General features: G+C 40.7%; 1 protein-coding gene across 10 annotated transcripts in view; it reads left to right on the forward strand.

Annotated features, from left to right (window-relative positions):
* The window catches only part of CUX1 (cut like homeobox 1), a 402959-nt gene that overhangs the window by 317949 nt on the left and 68483 nt on the right, over positions 1-16527 (forward strand). For 6 of the 10 annotated variants that reach the window (XM_073315641.1, XM_073315643.1, XM_073315645.1 and 3 more), the window contains 3 exons: positions 7561-7863; positions 10877-10939; positions 14492-14680. The exons of 2 other annotated variants lie outside the window; for them this stretch is intronic. In XM_073315641.1, coding sequence (XP_073171742.1) covers positions 7561-7863; positions 10877-10939; positions 14492-14680 — 555 coding nt within the window. The remainder of the gene's footprint in view (positions 1-7560; positions 7864-10876; positions 10940-14491; positions 14681-16527) is intronic. 2 more of the 10 variants (XM_073315642.1, XM_073315651.1) reach the window with 1 other exon arrangement.

Here is a 16527-nt window from a genome sequence, read left to right on the forward strand (position 1 = left end):
TTCTTATTTATTTATTCAGTTATAAACACTACAACCACCACACAAGAATCATCCAGGGAAATCTATAATCTTAACAATAGCTGGCATTCACTACCATGAATTTATATACATACTTGCTTTACATTATTGTATGTGTCTGTCTCACACATTTAGGCTCTGGAGAGGTGGCTTATTTTCATAAGCCATATTAATGTGCAAATTGTGAATAGGCAAGGTTCACTCGTTGAAAATAAATCCATTAAAACACTACCTCTGAGAAAATATTCAATGTTCATAAATCAGTACTATTAATTAATCATAAGAGGGCTTTATTGTAGTATTATGCCACAAATGCTTAGCTGATTTATTACTCACGTAGATCAAATTTGTGTTTCATTTCACCACTGGTGCACAAAAAGCTCATTACTGTGTGAAAACATAAATTCCTGTGCAGGAGTTAAAATCACAGTGTAGAAAAATGAAGACCAAATTCTGCATGAAATTTTCAGATGCCAGAAAACTGAATGCATAATTCAGTGGGAGTATTGCAGTTGACTTTACCTGGAAATGGATAAGGCCCTAAAGATACATCAGCGAGAGTAGGCCCAATATACTCTGGTTTTTAGTCTTTAAAATGGAGATATTGTACAAACTAATAATTAGGAAAAACTAGGAGCTAATCCAGTCTCAGTATGTGCCACTTTGATCTTGGGCAACCTATCCAAATCTGTTTATTGCCCATCAACTCATCTGTGGGTAAAAACAGGCTCTCAGATATCAAATGCTCTTCTGGGAGGTGGTAAGAGAATCCTTTGTTGATGTTTATCTGTCTTCCTCTTCTATAATAATTTGCTATAGAAAAAATAACCAGATTGTTGTATCCTCTCACTACTACATGTCCTATGTTGTTGTTCTGATATTCATTTATAAGTAACTTGAATATGACTTGTTTGGTATGGACCGGAAGCCTTAGCTATGGACTTTATGAAAAGTGGTGCATCAAGCCAATCGCCAGCTAAATAATGTTTGGGTTATTGTCAGAATGTCACAGAATACCCTGTCATTTTGTTCCAGCAACTTGTCCTTCCAAATGCACAGTTCGCCTTATGGCATGCCAGCAGTAAAAATGTCACTTACAATAATTACTTTTTGGTGAAAATGCTTGCTGACTGCCTACCTTCAAGCTGTTTTTTACACAGTGGGGAGATAATAAGAAATGACTTTATCCTGACTGCTCAAATGAACACTAAATGGAATTTAGGTTATTACTGTATATAGAGGGCTGTGTGCTGAAATTTAAATAGTGGATTGGATAAACTGCAGAGATTTGTCTCTGAAAATTATAGTGGATCTGCTTTTTCAATCCACTTCTGCCTAAAACTTAAGGCAGCTATTGTCTGCGTGCTGCCTTCAGAATATAATACTTTTCTTAATCCTGTTAGAGGCCCCTGAATACCTTCTATGTTTCAGATGGTCTTTCCCCAACATCTCTATGTTTTGTACCTTTTGGCAGTAACACACATTCAACCGTATATTCACTCCATTATTGTTGAGCTAATATAGGACTGAGTACTTCTTTCTGGAAGTCAAATGTGCCACAGAAAAAGTCTCAACACAGTAAATTTTTAATTTGCTCTGAGAACTCGGATGGATTTGGTCCAGATCGCTCTTGTCCTACCAAAAGGCTTTGGATTACATTGTCTTGGCAAAAGGACAAAAGAGAAGGAAACCACTTGCTGCCAAGCCTGTAGAAATGAGAGCGTAGCTTCCTGGGATCCATAGTCCTCGGAAGAAATACAAACAGTTCTGCTTAAGAAACCATGCTGTAGACATCCTACCAGGATATGTCACCTTCTAGGCTGTCATCCTTCTGGGATTGACAAGGTTGCATCCATCACCTAGTATTTTAACACTGCACACTCATCCATTTACCTCTTTTGGCGGGGATACTTCCATGCCTATTGTCTCGATCATGTTCAAGTCCATGCTGTTCTAAAGAGTTTGTAACTAGTCAAGTCAATCACTACCTGCAAGCCTCTGAACACCAGTATCTGTTGTTTCTCTCCAGGATGAACCTTCTGCTGGCTATCTTCTGTAGATCTGGGCAGTGTTAGTGCACAGTTGAGGAGGTGCTGCTGTAAAAGCTACTTGCAGTTGAAAGAATCAAAATAAGATACATCACAAATCAGATAGATTATCCCATCCATCCTCCTGTAATTGTAGGATATAATCCCCTGCATAGTCCACATGAAGAAAAAGGGAAATCTTTCCTTTGAGCATGTACAAGAGAACCCCAGTTTTATGTAAATTTCAAGCATGCCCACAATTTTCAGACTATGAGTGGGGGTGAGTTCAGGTCTGATTCTTATCTTACATCACTGTAAATCCAGAATAAGTCAATTGAATTCAGTGAAGTTAGACCCATGTAAAAGCTGTGAAAGTAAGATTCAGGTCCACTTGTCCTTTTACCTGAAGTGAGACTTACGCCCTGAAGTCCTGCTGAACCTGCAGGTTTTAAGGACTCTGGAGAAACTTCAGAGCTTGCTGGGCTGGCTCCCCAATCATCCACTTCCATTTTAATGTGGTGCATCTGATCTTTGGAGGAGTGGAAAGTTTAGTTTAGTTCATTGAGATTCAAAGTTTTGGCTGTAATATCTTCTAATCATTCATGATAATAATTGATATCTCATATAACACTCTCCATGAAGAATGTATGCATTTGGTGCTGATGCTCAGGGCATTATTGTTGGGAGTGTCCATTGGACGTTATATCTCTGTGTACGTGTGCCCAGTGCAGATCCACCTGACACTCAGTTCCTTCCACTAAATCAGAATCCATTGTAATACTCTGAAACTGTGGGGAAGAATAATGTGATTCGACGTAGCAGTCATCTGTACTAGCTGTGGTGGTTCTTTGTAAGTGGCTGTTGTTTTCATTACCAAGCATTGCCCCTTTCGTTCCCCACTTTAGGTGATGAACAAGCAGACTCAATCCGTAGAGTAATACTATATAAAGGTATGACATTTCAGAGACATGCAGTAGTGGCTGTCTTGGATCTGGTGGAATGCACTCAACACATTAGTACCGAAATTGTCACTCAATCATAGCAAGAGTTTATACGTTGTCTAATTCATTTAGACAAGTGATTTTCAACCTTTTCTTCGTGTGCAGACCCTTAACAAATTTCAAATGGAGGTGCGAACCTCTTTGGAAATCTTAGACATAGTCTGTGGACCCCTGGTTGAAAACTGAATTAGACAATCTGAGTGGCAATTGATTGCTCCCTAGTATTATCTTCATGAGTTTCCAGCAATCTAGAGGTTTTGGAAAATGACTTATTTCTGTATAGATAGGAACAAAGTGCCCTCTTCACTTTTGAAGAAGCCTAGTCTTTCTTGGTTATGAATGGGCTTTGGGGGGAAAAACTTATTGTTGATTTTTTTTATATGGAAATCAGAGACTCACTTTGATAAGACTTTAGAACATGGGTATAATGCTACTATTTCCTTATAGAACACTGCTGTGGTAATATCTGAGACTATCCAAGCTGATAAAATCACCACCAGTGATGATTTTTCAACAAGGGGGAGGCCAGTCATATCCTGGCAGTGGCTTTTAAATGATTGTTCCACCAACTTAAGTATCACATTCAAATTCCAGAAGATAGTGACTCCCACACTGGAGAAAATATATTAAATAAGCTTTTCAGAACTGTTATCACCTTAGGATGGGAGAATGTGGTAGAGTTCTGTACAGAAAAATGGCAGACTGACTTGCCTAGGGTCAGAAAATCCAGCAGAAGAACAGAAAAATCCATTACTAGGTCCAGTAGAATGTACAACCAAAACTGACAAACGAAAGCAAGAGCTCTGAGCAGTGCTTCAGACTCTGTGGTGTTTTGGTGATGAGAAAAAGTGGAAGGAATGCACAGAGGAGGTTGGATTGAAAAATACCCACTTTTAAGCTTGTTATGGCTTCATCCACTGCAATAGGGAATGCACAACCACAGAACATAAATCTGTGGTTCATGTAATAATGAGGAGGTTGATGTATTGTTCTCAGCCAGCTTTGCAGTGTGCTCAACCAGAGTCAAGTCGTGTTCTCTCAGTTCAGAGTGGAATGCAATTTTGCAGTTTTTTTTCTCTTAAATCAAAGGAATTAAATATAAATATCAGCATTAAGATTGAGCAATCAAACTATCACTGGTCAGGAAATTCCAAAATGTAGGTATTTTTCTGCAGCATTAAGACAACCATATTGGATAGCTTTCAATTTTTTATGTTATAAAAATAATATATTTCACATTTAAGAAACAAAACAAAAATAGAAAGCAGATGGGCAATGTTGACTTATTTTACATTCATTCCTTTATTTAGCTTTATTTTGTTCTTATCCCACACTCCTGGTTGCAGTAGACACCTTAACTTTTGGAATTTCCTAACTTACGAACAGTTTATGCAAGGAGAATAGTGGGACCCTCCCAAGCTTTGTCCACAAGCCACGCTCCAGCTGCATCAGATGCGACCCAGATTAACTTTGCAGACCATTGTAATGTGATCGTTTCTCTCTCTTCTTGGCTGTTTTGATCAGCTGTAAGATGGTTAACAATGTCGACATCTCAACTGTCATCTGTAGGCTTCAGTGATGAAGAGGGTCTGATCACACTTCTCAAATGATTCCGGTTGTCTGCACATTTAGCCGACATCACTTCACTCATTATATTCAATTCACATTTGAAAGCAGTCATATAAGGATAGACAATTTTGGGGGGGTGAATGTGCGGGATTATGTAAAACATTATATTCTACAGAACAAGAAGGCAGCAGGCTTGTTGGAAACATACTGCTCAGCTTGACCATAGGTCCTGGAACTAGGTGTGCTGCTGCACCCCCTGGCTAGAATGGTTTCCATCATATGCAGGGTTTACAGTTTGGTTCAATGTCTCTCAGCACCCCCACTGTACAAATTGTTCCAGCACCCCTGCAGCTGACACAACCCTGCGCAGTCAGACTCCAGCTTTAGAGTACTTGATTTCTCATCCTTAATGTTGCACTAACACTAGTTTTTTGTGTTCTATATATAATTATATTAGGTATGACTATTTTATCCCTTTTAAGTATTACATCTTTCACACCCTGAGAGCTTTACAAAATAAATATATATGCTATGTACCTGATCCTTCAACCTTTCGTTATTTTTCTCAGCATATAGTGTAATGATGATCTTAGAAGGGATGTGCATACAAAAGTTATTCCTGTTTTAGATATTATAAAAATCCTTCCCAAGACGAGAAACAAGAGAGATCCCTACAAACCACACAACAACCCCCTTGAATTTCAACCAGATGCTATGGCTAAAGTCAAGGTAGCAGTGTTTGCAAACATTCCACGTTGAAATATCTGCCCTCAAAACAGTGGACTTAGTGGAAGAGAGAACATCATGGAAGCTCTTTCTAACTCACAATACTGCATAGATGCCCTTTAAATAACATGCATAACCTCTTTGGTATAATAAAGCTTTTATCTGGACTTATTAAGGTGCCGTAGTCATTAACTGGGGGCCCTGGGCTTTGCCATTTGAATGATGTGATCACCCCAACTCATGATAATAAAATCTGTTACCTCCCAACCAGTAGTACGGTCCCTCTTTCTAAACATAAATATGTGTATAAACACTTGCATATACATGTTTATTATACAAACTTAATCAATTTGATCACTCATATTTCAGTAGTATTTCTCACTCAAATTTGGGATGTGAGAAGCAGATGATGTATCAAAGAAACATTATTTTACTATATTGTTTTCATTAGCCCTTTGCAACTGCTGGTTTTTTTGGAATCCTTAATCTGCTATTTCTCAGGTGTCCCTGAATTTTGTTTTTTTCCTGCCAGGGAGTCAAGAGACATGGGCATCACAAATTATATCATAAAACACACGAAATGACTGCAGATTAGGAGGTCAACAATTGTTAAATTAGATTTTTTCCCTTTCTTTTGTTAGCAACTTCTACTTTAAAATCCTTTTTAAAAACAAAAGAGTTTTCTACATAGAGTAACAAAGAATATCTGCTTTGTGATTTCATTTTCTTGAGGAATTAATTGCTAGCTTCTTAAAAATGTCTGATTTTGAAAATGCTTTTAAATTAAGGGAAATTCACAAGAATGAATGTAGAGTGTATTTTGTTTGTTTATCTAGTGTGTGTATAATACATAGTTTGAAATCACAATACACTGAGTGCTCCTAGAATAGACCCGTTGTTTTCCTTTGTGTTGCATTCCAAAATCAGATTCAGATATTCTTACCTTTTTGAGTAAATAAAAAGGTTGGTTGCTCTTAAAAACAAAATCCCAGGAGGTTGTTGATATGTTTAAAAAAAAAATGTAACTAATCCACTCTGTCTGCAACATACCACATTTTAGTGATAGGAGAGAAATATGTTGTTTTACCTTTGATGTCTGCAGTAACAGGCTGAAAAAATAGACACTGGTGAATGCTTTTGTTTAGTCCTCTGTGAGGTGTTTTGGTTTTTACTGTACTGTATATGTGTGGTTTGCAGTGCATGTATGTAGAATTGCATAGGAAATTTGCAGCTGCTCTAGTTATTTGGTAAGATTTGTTTAAGCTGGCACAAGCGACAAAATTAGAAGGAACTTGAACCATTGCTGTGCAGTTTATTAGCCAGGCATCCATAATTTTGACCTTGATGTGGGTTAAAGGACACAGACCTGAGAAGAAATCTGTTTATCATGTAGGGAATTCATGCCATCCCTGACAGTGTACAGTGAACAAGATGGATGATCTGCCAGATTGGTCCCTCGCATGGTTGAATCGGGGCAAATTTACAGTACAATTCCTTTGCTGTTCCTGATACAAAAATAACATTTGCTGGGTTTTATATTCTATTGTATGACGACTTGGGGGTGAGCAGAAAGAAGAAATAATATTTGTAGGATTCTTATTGCCTTAAAGATGTATATAGAACTTGCTCTCCTTTTATGTCTCTCTCTTTTGCATCTTTCATAAACTATTTAAAAAATTCATTTACTTTGGTTGAGAGAGCAGTTTCTGTGAATGTGTTGGGAAGACTTCCCTAAATACAGTATGGTAAAAGCTTTTATTGCCTTGAATACCCCCATTTTATTGTGATTGCATTCAAACACCATGTTTATTTGTGAAGTATATTCCTCTATAATAATTGACGCATCAAAATATTTTGTAAGAAAATGACAGAGAAAACAATACCTAGAAATCTTATAGCCAAGTGAGTTTCTTGCAGCCCTCCACAATATTGAATGTTAATTAATTATTTGTGTTATTTTTCTGTTGCACTTATGTATCTTGTCTCTCTGAGAAAACAGAGATTAATCAAATAGTAAAATTACAAAATAGCATAGTTTTAAAATGAAACCTTTCAGTACCCTAGCCCTTAAAAACAGCATTTTAGGGCTTTGGTGTACTTTTTGCATACCTGGGCATTTGTTAAAATATGCAGACTATAAACGAGAAGGAAGGTAGTTGTAATGCTTTGATTGCAAGATAATTATGCTGTAGTCAGTTTTTCTCCTTTTTTAATTACAGAAAGCACTCCAAAGACCTCTGCCAGTTGCAGTCCTGCTCCTGAGTCTCCTATGAGTTCCAGTGAATCAGTGAAGAGTCTGACTGAATTGGTACAGCAACCCTGTCCTGCTATAGAGACAAGTAAAGATGGCAAACCTCAAGAATCAAGTGAGCCACCTGTTCCTGAATCCCAGTCGACAACACCTTTGCCTCTCTCGGGACATTCAGCACTTAGCATTCAAGAACTGGTTGCTGTCTCTCCTGAATTGGACACATATGGCATTACGAAGAGGGTTAAAGAGGTGTTAACAGACAACAACCTTGGTAAGTTGCTTTGTTCTAATGTCTTTAATGAAATAAAACAAAGTATTAATGCTTTTTTTAAAGTAATGTGTCACTAGAAAGAATGTTAAAGGGACTGTATCAAACTGTTTAGGTCTAAAATGTAATCTGTTTTGAAATTGTTCTAATCCGATAAAGAATGTCTTCCAGATTTTAAATACCTACTTCCAAACAAAAAATCATAACTCTGTCACTCTTCTACATCATGTACATGTAAACCTGGCCCACTAAGCAGAATACCATCCCCAGTTCCCTGTCCACAGTCATCTGAGTCATAGAATCATAGAATATCAGGGTTGGAAGGGACCTCAGGAGGTCATCTAGTCCAACCCCCTGGTCAAAGCAGGACCAATCCCCAATTCAATCATCCCAGCCAGGGCTTTGTCAAGCCTGACCTTAAAAACTTTTAAGGAAGGAGATTCTACCACCTCCCTAGGTAACCCATTCCAGTGTTTCACCACCCTCCTAGTGAAAAAGTTTTTCCTAATATCCAACCTAAACCTCCCCCACTGCAACTTGAGACCATTACTCCTTGTCCTGTCCTCTTCTACCACTGAGAATAGTCTAGAACCATCCTCTTTGGAACCCCCTTTCAGGTAGTTGAAAGCAGCTATCAAATCCCCCCTCATTCTTCTCTTCTGCAGACTAAACAATCCCTGTTCCCTCAGCCTCTCCTCATAAGTTATGTGTTGCAGACCCCTAATCATTTTTGTTGCCCTTCGCTGGACTCTCTCCAATTTATCCACATCCTTCTTGTAGTGTGGGGCCCAAAACTGGACACAGTACTCCAGATGAGACCTCACCAATGTCGAATAGAGGGGAACGATCATATCCCTCGATCTGCTGGCTATGCCCCTACTTATACAACCCAAAATGCCATTGGCTTTCTTGGCAACAAGGGCACACTGCTGACTCATATCCAGCTTCTTGTCCACTGTCACCCCTAGGTCCTTTTCCGCAGAACTGCTGCCTAGCCATTCGGTCCCTCGTCTGTAACGGTGCATTGGGTTCTTCCGTCCTAAGTGCAGGACTCTGCACTTACCCTTGTTGAACCTCATCAGATTTCTTTTGGCCCAATCCTCCAATTTGTCTAGGTCCCTCTGTATCCTATCCCTGCCCTCCAGCATATCTACCACTCCTCCCAGTTTAGTATCATCTGCAAATTTGCTGAGAGTGCAATCCACACCATCCTCCAGATCGTTTATGAAGATATTGAACAAAACCGGACCCAGGACCGACCCTTGGGGCACTCCACTTGATACCGGCTGCCAACTAGACATGGAGCCATTGATCGCTACCCGTTCAGCCCCACAGTCTAGCCAACTTTCAACCCAACTTATAGTGCATTCATCCAGCCCATACTTCTTTAACTTGCTGACAAGAATACTGTGGGAGACCATGTCAAAAGCTTTGCTAAAGTCAAGAAACAAGAGTCCTTTTGGCTCTTCAAACATCAACATTTCTATGCTGTTCAGTTCTCCACTTGAGAAGTTGTACTTCACCTCCAGCTTTTGGTTTCCACGTCCATGTAGAGATGGTAACCAGGGGCCCTAGAGTTTTGCAAATAGGTGAGGGAAAGGGTTGGAAGAGGAGGAGCATCACAGGCAGATGGGAGTTAAGGAGGGATGTCCTGGATGTGGTAGAAGTGGAGAGGGAGAATCCAGACACAAGAGGGTAGTATGTGGAAGTGGATGGGGCCGTTTAATTGTTACCTCACATAGGGCCCACAAAAGCTAATGCTGCCCTTGTCTGCAGAGCAGTTTTCTGATTCAGGATGGAATTATCAGATGGATGCACTGCTGATGTGTTTGATCATATACAGTGCTGTCAAGGGAAATGTGATGCGTTGGCTCAGGTACAGAAAAGGGAGCCAAAGAGATCTGAGTTCTACTCCCAACTCTGCCACTGGCTTAGTCTGTGACCCCTGTATGTCAGTAACTCCTCCTATGTGTCTAATACTTTCTTTCCTCACAAGGTATTGGGAGATTTAATGCATTTATGTTTGTGAAGCACTTTGAAGTCCTTGGATGGAAGGCAGTAGAGAAGGGCAGAGTATTGTAGCACCACTCGTACACAAATGTTACTTCGGATTATGTCACTTTATGCAGCCAGCATCTACCATGAGGCAAGAATGCTTAGTATAAGTGTGTGGAGGCTACTCATTTCAAACTGAAAGGGTGTAGTTGGGGATCTAGATATTGAGGCCTCTCTTGGAGTTGAAGTTTAGAGAAAACTATTGTCCTATGAGTTTAAAAAGAGATTGATGAGGAGGTCACTCCTTCCCTGTACTCATCCCTTTTTCAATCCAAAGGCCAACCTTTCTCTAGGAGCTTAAACAGTTCAGACTGTCTCATTTATTATAACCACTTACAAGCATTATTATACCCAGCTTCTGCTAAGTCTACTGTATTTTAGAAAACAGGATTATATGACCCTTTTTCAGTCAGTTGCAGAATAACAGGGGCTGCCATCTTAGACTAAAGTAAGACCCGTTTTATTCCTTTTTTTTTTTTTTTTAGTGTCACTCACATTCATTTAAAAAAAATTCTAGGCAAATCCTCTACAAAAAGTCATACATGAAAGCAAGTCCCATTAAACTTGAGGGAACTTCTCACGTGCTTATGTTGTATGGTCATACCCAGAGTGCTTACTCTATGGAGCTAAAAGAAAAGGAGGACTTGTGGCACCTTAGAGACTAACAAATGTATTTAGTCTCTAAGGTGCCACAAGTCCTCCTTTTCTTTTTGCGGATACAGACTAACACGGCTGCTACTCTGAAACCTGTCTCCATGGAGCTACTCACAGTAGTAAACTCTACACATGGTTGTAAGGGTTTGTAGGATCAGGCCCTTCGTTTTTTGTTCAGAATGCTATTGGGTACTGTTCCTCCTCTGGTGTTCCAGAGAGGGTTTGAAAAGTATTTTTGTTTACATTTATTTTGATGCCATTTTTACTTAGTCTTTTTTTTTTCCCCATGATTTTTGTTTTCCTACAGTGTGGCTGACAAGCCTAAAAAGCAGCAGAAGAGCCAGGAAATGTGCCCCAAACTCTGCATTAGGTGTGGAACAAGTTTAAATGTCTCCTTTTGCCCTCAGTGTGCTGGAGTGCCAGATTTACTCAGTGCTGAGGCTTCTGTTTTAGGCCACAGGGCCACATGAACCTGTCTCAGCCAATTCCTAGTGGCTCAGTAGTTCAAAAACCATTAGCCACTAAAGAGGGCATTAGAGTGAAACTGGTTTGGGTCACATGACTCATTAAATTGGATTGTATTTGGAGGGTCTTCCCTCATGGGCCTTCTTGGATTCAGACACTAGTAACAATTCTAGTAGCCAATACTCTCACTGCCAGCAGTGAGATGTTTGTAGCACAATAAAGATTTTCCAACTGAGGCAGCACATCACATTGTCACAGAGGGGAGAAAATGTAACAAAAAGCCCTAAATTTGGGGGGGTTGCAGAAAGTGCCAAAATACCATAAAGAATTTTCCATAACAATCACAACAAACGTAGGTCACTAGATACAAAAGCTAACTCTTGTGGCTACCGACTGGCAGTAAAGATGGGGCAAATTAAATGGCATGGGTTTTGCAAATTCTCTGAAATCTATATTTAAAAAAAAATACAACTCCTCAATGGCTGATTGAGTATATGGCGTGTGATACACCTGCTCCCTACCCGTAGTGATTTATAATCTGATTCCCATTAGCTTGACAGTCTTTCAAACCAGGTATTTGATCCCTTCTGGTTGTAGTTAGGGAAATAGAATAAACACAGCGGAATAAAAACATTTCAGTTTTGCTTTTGCTGTCTACGTAACATTAATGTGATATTTGCAGTATCCCCTAAATTTTCATATATATTTAAAGATTGCTGGACATACTAAGGGAATGTTGTTTAGTTACAAAGACAATTGAAAAGATTTTAAGAGTTTTAAAGATAAATAGATGAGGGTTCATTTCAAAAGATCCCCACTCTGTACCAGGGTACAGATATACTCTGGAATGCAGATGAACCAAAACTGGCATTTAGTCAGATTTTTTAGAATTTCGCGTAATCAGGGTTTACCTGTCTATGAATAGGTACAAAATGAATGTATTTTAAAACAATGTAGTTGAAAATCACTTCTTCTTTTACTTACTTGCCAAAATATGAGTATAGGGTTCTGTATTTCCCCAGTAAGAACCAAGAAGAGGGACAACTTTAGGTAATATTGGGCTCCACACAAAGTAACGTGCACACACAGGCCATTTCCAGCTTACTCCATGTTGGGTTCTCCTTCCCCAGCTTGGGGTTGCCAACTTTCTAATCACACAAAACTGAACACGCCTGCCCCACCCTTTTACTGCAGCCCTGCTCACTCCATCTCCCCACCCTCACTCACTTTCACCGGTCTGGGTCATGGGGTTGGGGTGCAGGAGGGGTATGAGCTCTGGGCTGGGGAGGCCTGAGGGTGAGGGTTTTGGGGTGCAGGAGAGGGCTCTGGGCTGGGGTTGAGGGGTTCAGGGTGCAGGGGGGGGTGTGCTCTGGCTGGGGTGTGGGCTCTGGGATGCGGCCGGGGATGAGGGGTTTGGGGTAAAGAAGGGGGCTCTGGGCTAGCAGGGGGTTGGGATGCGGGGGGAGGGCCCTCCGGGTGTGGGTTCTGGGGTGCAGCCAGGGATGAGGGGTTTGGGATGCACGAGGGGGCCCCAGGCTGGAGCCAAGGGGTTTGGAATGTCGGAGGGTGTGTGCGCTCTGGATGGGGTGTGGGCTCTGGGGTGGGGCTGGGGATGAAGAGTTTGGGGTACAGGAGGGGGCTCTGGGCTGGGGCAGCGGATTGGAAGGGGGTGAGGGCTCTGGGATGGGGCCAAGGATGAAGGGTTTGGGGTGCATGAGGGGACTCCATGCTGGGGCAGGAGGTTGGGATGTCGGAGAGGGTGCAGGATCCCGGCGGCTCTTACCGTGGCTCCGAGGAAGCAGCTGCCAGGTCCCTGCAGCCTCTAGGTGCATGGGCGGCCAAGCAGTTCTGCGTGGTGCACACTGCCTTTGCACCCACAGGCACTGCCCCTGTAGCTCCATTGGTCGTGGTTCCTGGCCAATGGGGGCTGTGGAGCCAGCACTGAGGGCCAGGGCATCATGTGGAGCCTCCCAGTCCCTGGCCCACCCAGCGCCTATGGGTTGCAGGGATCTGGCGGGTGCTTCTGTGGGCAACGCAGAGGTAGGGCAGGTAAGGAGCCTGCCTTAGCCCCGGGCCCCGCTGCACTGCTGACTGGACTTTTAAGAGCTGACCAGACCCGCCAATGTCCATTTTCAACCGGGCAAATACCACATGCTTGGCAACTCTACCCATCTCTATATACTCATGACCACACCCTTTTCTGGTTGCCTCTTATTACAACTCCCTCAAGCTTCAGTTGAATCCTTGCCCATCTGCCCCTTCATTTGGATGCCTCAGGAGTCCCCACCACAACTCCCTCTTCCCCCAAATAAATCAGGAAACTAAAAAAGGGAGCCAGTGAGAAATTTTTCAAGTGCTTAGGTCACATAGGCCCAAGACTACCACTGGCCCCCTTATACCTAGAGCAAGTGAAGGAAAATACTCTGTTGGGGGGCAGACACAGGACTCTGAGGCCAAGTCTTAGCAGGTAAAAAGCTTTTCAGATTATCTTTACAATATACAATAGTTAAAATACTATCAGAAATCAGGATTTGACTCAGATGACTGCAGGCTTCTCTTTTGTAGCAAAAGCTATTGCATATCAGGACAATTTTGCTCAAGAAAAGCATCCAGTGAAGGTTGTTAGAAAATAAACTGGCCCGGTTTTGAGTGCTGTGGACTTTTTCTGTAATTACTGCAAAGTTAAATCTTAAGCATATAAATGGAACAATAACTACATGTACATACAAAGTATGTACATTCCAAAATACATACAAATTGCTACCATGCTAGAGCATAGCATTTGAAACACGGCTTAAATACAGAATTATTGAGAGCAAGTACTACATAAAAGTTACAAACATACATGTTTGTTACATTTCGTAAACTGTGCCTACCTGCAATTGCTAAAGCAACATGTACAATAGTAGTAAAAACAATCTAAAATGGGAAGTATTTGCATGTGTCTGTGAAGACACTAGCATGAATGTTGCTGAACAGGAGAGGTGTGTACAGTATTCACATTTGTTTCACTGATTGAATTGTCTGTAGTATCTTAACCTTCCCTCATAAAACCTACGTAGCTGTAGTAGTCTTGCTGGAGTTGACTGCTTAGTTACAAGCTTGATTGACTTTTTAAAATCTTATTACTTTTTACTTTTGCACATTATGTCCATTATAAGATCCTGATCCCAAAAGGTGTTGAGCTCCCCTGCTTGCCAGAACTAAACAAAAACTAATTTCCAACTTTAATGGGGGAAGAACTATTATTCTTCCTTTTATTTCTGTTGGGTTTTCAGGCAAGTCTGAAGTAAGAATAATTGACAGTTATTATATATACCAGAGCTCTGCTACTCCTTCAGAGAATTTGGTCCCCTTCCACCTTCTAGCCTTTCTTTTGCATTGTTTTCTTCTGTCTTCTTAGTTTAGTTTTGCCTCTTAGCTGAATGAATACCTTTCAGTTTTGATTTCTTATTAGGTCAGCGTTTGTTTGGGGAGACAATCCTAGGGCTAACGCAAGGCTCAGTCTCAGACCTTCTGGCTCGCCCAAAGCCCTGGCACAAATTGAGTTTGAAGGGACGGGAGCCCTTTGTCCGCATGCAGCTGTGGCTAAATGATCCCAACAATGTGGAGAAATTGATGGATATGAAGCGAATGGAGAAAAAAGGTAATTTGCAGCAGATTGCTGATGCATATTTTTTATTATTTCAAATGGGACTTTTTTTTTTAAATTATCCATGAGTATTATATAGGTCATATTGATCCAGCATTATTGAAGGGTATGGAAAGGGCTTCACAGCATCTTTCTGTTTGCCAGACTTGATGCTAGCTTTGCTTTTTTTATATATCTCCAGGGAAAAAGAACCCACCCTGAATTCCCAGTGTCAGGAAGCCATTGCTAGATTCACTGTAGAATTAATTACTACTACCCTAATGCATCAGTGATAACTTGCCTTACCAAATAAGAAACGTGAGAATGGGAACTGGCTCAGGATTTTCATTACTAGGACCACACCTAGCCACAGACGTTGGGATGGAGGGAGTAAGCAGTGATTCCTGAGGGAACTTCTTGCTGGTCTAACACTGGAGAGCACTAGGAGGAAAGATAAATGTAGTGATTTAAAATGATTCTGTGAGATGCATTTGTATCATTTAATTTAGTATGGTTTGTGTTTCTGGTTTTGTTCAAATGAACTCCCCTCATCTGCTTAGATCAAAAACATTTATCTATTAGGCCTCTAAATAGTTACCTACAATTTTATTTAATTGTATTTTATTTAATTTTATTTATTAATTTTAATTACAGAAATAGCCATTTTTTAGTATAAAAACGACGAGGAGTCCGGTGGCACCTTAAAGACTAACAGATTTATTTGAGCATAAAAAACCCACAAAAGCTTATGCCCAAATAAATCTGTTAGTCTTTAAGGTGCCACCAGACTCCTTGTCATTTTTGTGGATACAGCCTAACACAGCTACCCCTCTGATACTTAACACCTTTTAGTATGATCACATAATTCTACAACACAGAAGCTCCAGATGCTGACTCCTAGCAGCAGTTAGCTGAGTGCAGAATTGTGTACATTCCGGCTAGTTATCCTGGATGATGATAGTGCACCTCTGCATTAAAGTGTTACTGTTGACTGATTTCACAGTAACACTAACATGTCATGAAGAATTTTTGTGGTTATACTGAAAATTGCAGTTAAGGGGGCTTACAGGAGAGCTCGTAGTCTCCTGTTGAAAGTGAATAAGAAACAAATCTTTGCTACAGTAACTTCTGGTAGTACCACAATGCAATATCTCCTCAGAAATTGCATGAGGTCTTCCACTGGGAGCAGAATCCTCTCAGATTTCCCACTTAGCACTGTAAACTAAAGGGAGCTGAGATGGCTTCTGCTGCATTAGAAACAGAGCAAAAATAAATGGGCCAAATAACTAGATTTTTAACATTCTTAAGAGATCATCCTATACAATGTTGAATAAAACAAAATAAAAAATAATGAAAAAGTAACACTGACAGCCTCCTTCGGAAACGAGTTTCTGCACCATATTTTTATTGAAGTCCCATGCAATACATATGCTGTGGGAAGGAACCTGTGCCTGAGTAAAGATACGGTGTAAATTGTTTGAGGGCCTCAGCGGAGCTCCTGAACTGTGTAAGTGCTGTCCTGGTAGCAGAGCACTGGGAGTGAGCTCACTCTTGCAGCTCACTCTGGGAGTGAGTTCTCTCTTGCAGCTAAGTGTCCTGTTGTTCAACCATTTAGATTACCCTGGAACCACATCAACAATGTACCTTTCCATTCAGGTAATGTCAGTGAAAGAACATTGCAGTGGTTTCTCTTGCCAGTGAAACGTTACTACCAATTACTCCTCTGCCACATTTTATCAGAGGAATAAATTGACAGTTATGCTCATCTCACCTTTACCATCTTCTCACCCCCCCACCCCATCAGCTTGAAACGTATGCTATGAAAACCCTATATAAACAGTTCAGCAGATTTCTACCGTATG

This window comes from Lepidochelys kempii, chromosome 17 (genome assembly GCF_965140265.1).
Source record: "Lepidochelys kempii isolate rLepKem1 chromosome 17, rLepKem1.hap2, whole genome shotgun sequence".
In the NCBI taxonomy this organism is placed as follows: Eukaryota; Metazoa; Chordata; order Testudines; family Cheloniidae; genus Lepidochelys; species Lepidochelys kempii.